Source organism: Castanea sativa, chromosome 12 (assembly GCF_040712315.1).
Source record: "Castanea sativa cultivar Marrone di Chiusa Pesio chromosome 12, ASM4071231v1".
Taxonomy (NCBI): Eukaryota; Viridiplantae; Streptophyta; class Magnoliopsida; order Fagales; family Fagaceae; genus Castanea; species Castanea sativa.
The window spans coordinates 30219358-30226212 of record NC_134024.1 but is presented as its reverse complement, the minus strand read 5'-3'; the positions used below and the strand labels follow the sequence as shown (position 1 = coordinate 30226212).

At 35.3% G+C, this 6855-nt stretch overlaps 1 protein-coding gene across 1 annotated transcript; it reads left to right on the top strand.

Annotated features, from left to right (window-relative positions):
* The first annotated feature begins 1971 nt into the window (after positions 1-1971).
* Positions 1972-6431, top strand: LOC142619806 (chlorophyllide a oxygenase, chloroplastic). Its single transcript, XM_075793093.1, has 9 exons — positions 1972-2146; positions 2578-2811; positions 2943-3047; positions 3253-3528; positions 3925-4072; positions 4208-4392; positions 4553-4665; positions 5354-5648; positions 5786-6431. Exons 1-9 carry the CDS (start codon positions 2069-2071, stop codon positions 5954-5956), a joined length of 1605 nt encoding a protein of 534 aa, XP_075649208.1. The 5' UTR covers positions 1972-2068; the 3' UTR covers positions 5957-6431.
* The last annotated feature ends 424 nt before the right edge of the window (positions 6432-6855 follow it).

Below are 6855 nucleotides of genomic sequence, written 5' to 3'. Positions count from 1 at the left end.
AGACAGCAAAAACCCACTCCATCCGAGTTTGTATACCTAAAAGAATTTGCAACCTATGAAAGACAGAGATAATAATACTTTTTATTATTTTATTAGGTAGTTTATATTATTTTATTAAGTTGTATGTAAAAATAAAAACAAAAATATAAAATAAGTTAGTAAAATAAATAAAGTAGTGTTTAAAGATGTAAAATAGGTTTTTTTTTACATCCTTGGATGCTAGTGCTCTCATCAAAGTTACCAAACCTTTTATGGTTCAGTTGAGTAAAACTAGAGGGAAAAGAAAATATTTAGGCCATGTCCATTCTGACAAATTACAAGTACAAAATGGTTATTTTATACATCCAACTGGAATTAATTAATCATTTTTCAAAAACAAATAAATATTTGATAATTTGTAAAAGTCAATCCAATTGGAATCACCCTCAAGCAAAGAAGAGTCAATTGTAAATAAAAAACTATGGATTTATATATCTTTTAAAAATTACCGAAAATTGGAGTAAAAAACAAACCTGAAAGACCTTGAAGTGCTGATTTAGCCCTTCTATATGCCCATTAACACTTTGCGGGGTTAGATTGGCACTAAGATTTTTAAAAAAAATATTTTTTTTTTTAGAATAGGGTAGGCACCGCATCAGCACTATGATTTCCTGCCTCTAAAAATTCTTCATTTACTTGATTTTTCTTGTGAGATTTTTTTTATCATTTTAAAAAATTAAATACATCTTTTTATCTTTTTTTTTTTTTTTTGAGGAACAATCTTTTTATCAATTGAAAATGAGATTACACACCTAATCAAGAACTCTGAAATTTTATTATTATTTTAAAAAAGGATACCACAATGGCTCTCTCATTTTTTTATAAGGGCTCTCTCATTCTTATGAGAGAGCCATTGTGGTATATCCCCTTTTATTAGCTAATTTATTTTTTATTCTAACTTTTCGGGAATTGTCGTATCATTGCATCTTATATCTGTATGTACTTGGAAACATATCCTTATTTCTTTAGATTAATAGACAACAAATTATAGATGATGAAATCAAAGAATTAATGGATTTTATTATGTAAAAAAATTAGAGAAATGATATGTCCATAATATTTTTACAACAAATTTTAAGTTGCAATTTGTTACTGGTAGTTATTGTTGAAGCAAAAAAGTAAACTTAATATTAGATTCAAATTTGAACCAATAACAACTAACCACTTAAGATTTGTTGTGAAAACGTTATAAAAATATTGTGAACGTAGTATCTCTCAAAAAATTAAGACCTAGTTTCAAATTCTATAAATTTTGTTATAAATATGAGTTCTCTTGCAATATGTTATCTAGAAAGTAAATGCAAAATATAATCGTTTGCCTCTTATATGGTGCAGATGTAAGTATTACTGTCTTCCTTTTCTCATACAATTTCATATTTTTGCACATCTCATTAATCTTTGAATCCAAACCTATCTTTCATTTTCAATTCAATTTTTTGAGGTGACCAACATCAAGCTATCAATCACAATTACAAGTTGGAATGATAAAACAAGATGTACATGTAAAATTTTGCTCGAGTCTATACCCCATTTCAAAGGGTTTGAATTGTATGCAATGCAGTAGAACACTTCAGGAAAGGAAAGCCTTGCTGTATCTCAAAAGCTTATTTCATTTCCAAGTTTCTAACACCTCAGGCTCAATTAACCACAGCCATGAGTTTTCCAAAATTCCTAACATCATGCCAAAGAACTTTAAACATAACAGATAGAAGGAGATATCTTCACAATCCGAGCTGGCAAGATAGCAGGCCGCACTTTTCAAAGATACTCTCTCACACCAAAAGCAAGCATGTGGAGGAAGAGGATGCCACGCTTGAGACCAAGAAGTCCACGGTCTTCCACGTGTCAAAACATGGAAGGAGAACTGAGATCGCGCGCAACACCAACCTCTTATCAACAAAAATCCTCAAAAACAATAAAGCTCTCTCACTAACATTGCTTACGTTTTCTTTCCTCTCTCTCTCTCTCTCTCTCTCTCTCTCTAATTTATAGAGTCTGTCAGCTTCAAAACTTCAATTCTAACACCACCATGACCATAGTAGCTACAGCTGCAGCTCTCTCTTTGCCAATCTCTCTTTGTAGATCATCTAAGCTCAACACTAAAAAGGTACAATCTTTTTTACTTGTATTGCCACATAGTTTATCCGGGTACTTGTTAAACTTGAAAAAGGAAAGAAAACCTTAAGTTTGTTCATTCATTTATTATTTTTCTTGTATTACAGACCAAAGTAGAAGAGTTTTTAGTTTGGTTAGTTGATTTATTAGTTAAGTTGTTTATATTCTAGTTCAAAATACCAAAAGACATGGTTTTCTCAACCAAAAATATATCTGTGGACCTGCCAAATCTGAAGGAAAATTAGTTAAATTTAGTTGTTGATTGAATTTTTATCAAGGCAACCCCAGAAGATTGTCCTTTTTTCCATTAATCCAGGGTGCATTTTTTGTATGGGCTACTGCATATCGAAAGGAAATATGGTTAAAACTCAAAAAGTTACTATTTCATAGCTTATGTTGTTGCTTTTGGGTCTTGAATTTCAGGGAGTGAGAGGAGGATTTCGGGTGGTTGCTGTTTTTAGAGAGGAAGGAGGGTTAGAGAAGAAGAGCACCTGGGGACAGCTTTTTGATGTGGAGGATCCAAGGTCTAAGGTTCCCCAGTGTAAAGGGAAGTTCTTGGATGTATATCAAGCCCTAGAAGTGGCTAGATATGATCTTCAGTACTGTGATTGGCGGGCCCGGCAAGATGTCCTCACAATCATGCTTCTCCATGAAAAGGTTTCCCAATAACTCTTCGATTTCTTGATCTCACCGGCTTAAAATTCATGCATATTGGGGTTGCTAAATTTGATCCTTTGCCAGTTGGCTTTGTTAAAATATAATTCTCACTTTTAGACAATTGGGTGTAGGTTGTAGAAGTTTTAAATCCGCTAGCTCGTGACTACAAGTCCATTGGCACAATGAAGAAGGAACTCGCGGAGTTGCAAGGAGAATTAGCACAAGCTCACAAACAGGTTGGAATTATTTGTTAATGAAATAGCAGCTTAAGTATTGATAATTGTAATGCTTTTATCATGTCTGTCAGGATACATACCATCAATAAGACACAAATAATCAAATTTCACATGACTTGATCTTAGACTACACAACCGTTCATTAGATTATTGCTTTCCAAATACAATCTTATAAGCACTTGGTCTGACCAATGAATAACAACAGGTTCACATGTCCGAAGCAAGAGTTGCCACTGCTTTAGATAAACTAGCTTACATGGAAGAATTGGTGAATGATAGGCTGTTACAAGACAGAAGCACTACAGCATCAGACCAAACATCCCCTTCTCCCAGTACTTCTACACAATCTCTTGAAGTTGTACAGAGAAGGTCACCACGTAAAAGCTTGAACATATCTGGTCCAGTTAAACCTTATCATCCCCGCTTGAAGAATTTCTGGTATCCCGTTGCTTTCTCCAAGGATCTGAAGGAGGATACCATGGTAAGCTAAGAGCATTTAAGTTTGTCATACATTCTTCGTATATTCATTACTTATGTGAGCATTACTCAGAAAAAATAAAAATAAAAACCTCATCAAGAAACCAGTTGTAGCATACCATATTATGATACAATGGAGTTTTTCCCCTCCATTGAATGGATAAACAAAAGAAATTAAAGCACTAGAGTGGCACTACATTTTTGGGACTATGTCAATAATGCCATCACCACCATAAAATGGCATGCTTTGATGGATTACATTATAACTGTGGTGGTTTTGTTACGGGGAAACAGGGATGTTATGGTGGATAAGCCAGCCCTATAAATTGTCTGCGATATTCTGCAACTAATGATTCTCTGGACTTAATCATATGAATACTTCATCCTTTCTCTATTTCAGATTCCAATTGAATGTTTTGAGGAACCATGGGTTGTCTTTCGTGGAAAAGATGGGAAACCTGGATGTATCCAGAACACCTGTGCACATAGAGCATGTCCTCTTCACCTTGGTTCAGTCAATGAGGGTCGCATCCAATGTCCCTACCATGGTTAGTAAGGATCAGAAGAAGTAACTATAGTTTATATAGATTGATAAAATATACAGGTCTTTATGAAAATTTGATAAACAAATTACTGGGAAAAAAAAAACTAATTCTTGGAATTTTGTGATTGATGAATGTCAGGGTGGGAGTACTCAACAGATGGAAAATGTGAGAAAATGCCATCTACGCGATTACTTAATTTGAAGATAAAGTCATTGCCATGTTTTGAACAAGAGGGAATGATCTGGATTTGGCCTGGAAATGACCCTCCAACGGCCACCATTCCCTCTTTAGAACCTCCTCCAGGATTTCAAATTCATGCTGAGGTATGCATTGCAATTACATTCATATCCTTTGATTATCATGAATGCCTTTCACTCTTTTTTATCTGTCGAAATATTATCATGAATACAAGAAACAGGTGAATTATGCTTATGTGATTCTATGAAAGAGCTAGTCATCTCATTTCAAGTATGAATATGACAGATTGTCATGGAACTTCCAGTGGAACATGGACTACTTCTAGATAACCTTTTGGATCTTGCACATGCCCCTTTCACTCACACTTCCACCTTTGCCAAGGGATGGAGCGTTCCCAGGTTTGTTCCTGTTATTATTACCATTAAATCTAATCAGTTTTCTCAAGATGATTAAATTTTCAGCAATCTGAGTAGAATGGTTCCTTTTATCATTTTTAAGATTGCCTTTTTCACTCAAGACTACCAGACAAAGTTAGAACACAATAGGAACTTATCAGGCATCCGGACACCATGGAGAAATTATTCCATTTCCATTTTGTTTTATATAGTATTATGAGGCATCCTGCATCTGGGCACCATCTGGACAACATTTGTTTTTCAATAAAAGTATCAATAGAAGAAAAATAGGTATCACTTAATAGGATGCCGGAGTACCTAATCAGTTCAACTCATCAACCCCTCTTTAGGGAGCTAGTCCATGCATAGTTATGATTGAGATACTTCTTTTCCTCATTTTAGCCAAGCCCCTTTGTTTGAGACTAAGGCTTAGTTGAGTTCTTCCTTCCATTTTGTCATAGAGGACCTATCCTGGCCAATAGGTATGGAACATAAGAAGGAATGACTTCACTTCCTATGGAATTTAGAATCCTCCATCTATATTCTATATGTTATCCATGTGCCCTATTTAAATTCAAGTAGTGTCAAGAGTACATGGGCCTGATGTTAACAAAGGAACTTCAATTTATATCTGACGAAACAGCTCCAGTCAAAACATACTCTTAACAATTTTTGCAATCTGCAATTTCAGCTTTGTGAAATTTTTGACACCTGCTTCGGGCCTCCAAGGATATTGGGACCCTTATCCAATCGACATGGAATTTCGGCCACCTTGTATGGTGCTATCAACTATCGGGATCTCAAAGCCTGGCAAACTGGAAGGGCAGAGTACCAAGCAGTGTGCCACACACCTTCACCAACTTCATGTTTGTTTACCTTCTTCAAGGCAGAAGACAAGGTTATTATACAGAATGTCACTGGATTTCGCTCCCCTGCTTAAGTACGTTCCTTTCGTGCAATATCTGTGGCGGCATTTCGCAAAACAGGTAAAAGGATAAATAATAATAATCTCGTTTGTTACCTTAGCTTAGCCTGTTACAAAAGGATCTACATTAGTTTCTTGCCCAGCTATTCCTGTCTTTCATTTCTTTCCTACCATTTTTGATGTTTAATTTGACAACAGGTGTTAAATGAGGATCTGCGGCTCGTAGTTGGCCAGCAAGAGCGCATGCTCAATGGTGCCAATATCTGGAATTGGCCTGTATCCTATGATAAGCTAGGTGTAAGGTACAGGCTATGGAGAGATGCCGTGGACAGGGGAGCTAAGCAACTACCCTACAGCGAATCAACATAGAATAAGATGTGATGATGGATTATTTAACGTCTTGCTTCTCCGGAATAAGCCTGCACATATGACAAACTTGCGCAGGAAGTCAGGAACTATTAAATGAGCACGAAATGGCTGAGAATATTATGCAGTTTAGCATACCATTGCTCTCTCAATTGGATTTACATTGGCATTGGCGGAAATTGTTAATGATCTGAGGCAGAGAAAAGAGTGTCTATGTACAAAACCCTTGTAAACTAAAAAGAAACTGTACACTAATTTTATTGATTCCTTCCGTGTACAGTGTCAAATCCATTTTTATTTTTATTTTTTAACCGTCTTTTCAATTTTTCACCACAATGAAGTGAAGATTGATTTCTGGTCTTGGACGCTGGTGTTTAGAATGTGATCCCCAATAAGATCTGATGTAACCTTTTTCCCATTTGAGACTTGGAAAGATTCTACAGATTTTAATTCGCATGTGTCACTTTTCCATCTTCAACTCAGCTTTCCAAAATTTCAACTGCATCTTTGAGAGATTTGAGTGATATATCACAAATTCACAGAGAAAACTCAAACCCACTTTCCACTTGCAATATCACCTTAATCTTAAGCCAATTGAGCGACGGATGGATGAGCCAATGGTTTTGGGTGCTTGGTTAGTGAGAAACTAGCAAAAGATTCACCATAATCTAACCCTATTCATCATTGAATAAAACTTTGATACAGTTTTCGTAGATCAAATCTAATTGTATGTCCTTGATAAAACTTGGATACAAATTTAATTACTATGTTGGCAAGAGGTTTGTAACTCACTCAACAGAAGGGTTGGAATGCCTTATTGTTATAACTATCGAATTAATAATCGAATAGGTCTCGACATCATCCAATGTAATTGGTATTATATTTTCCAAAGACAATTAATT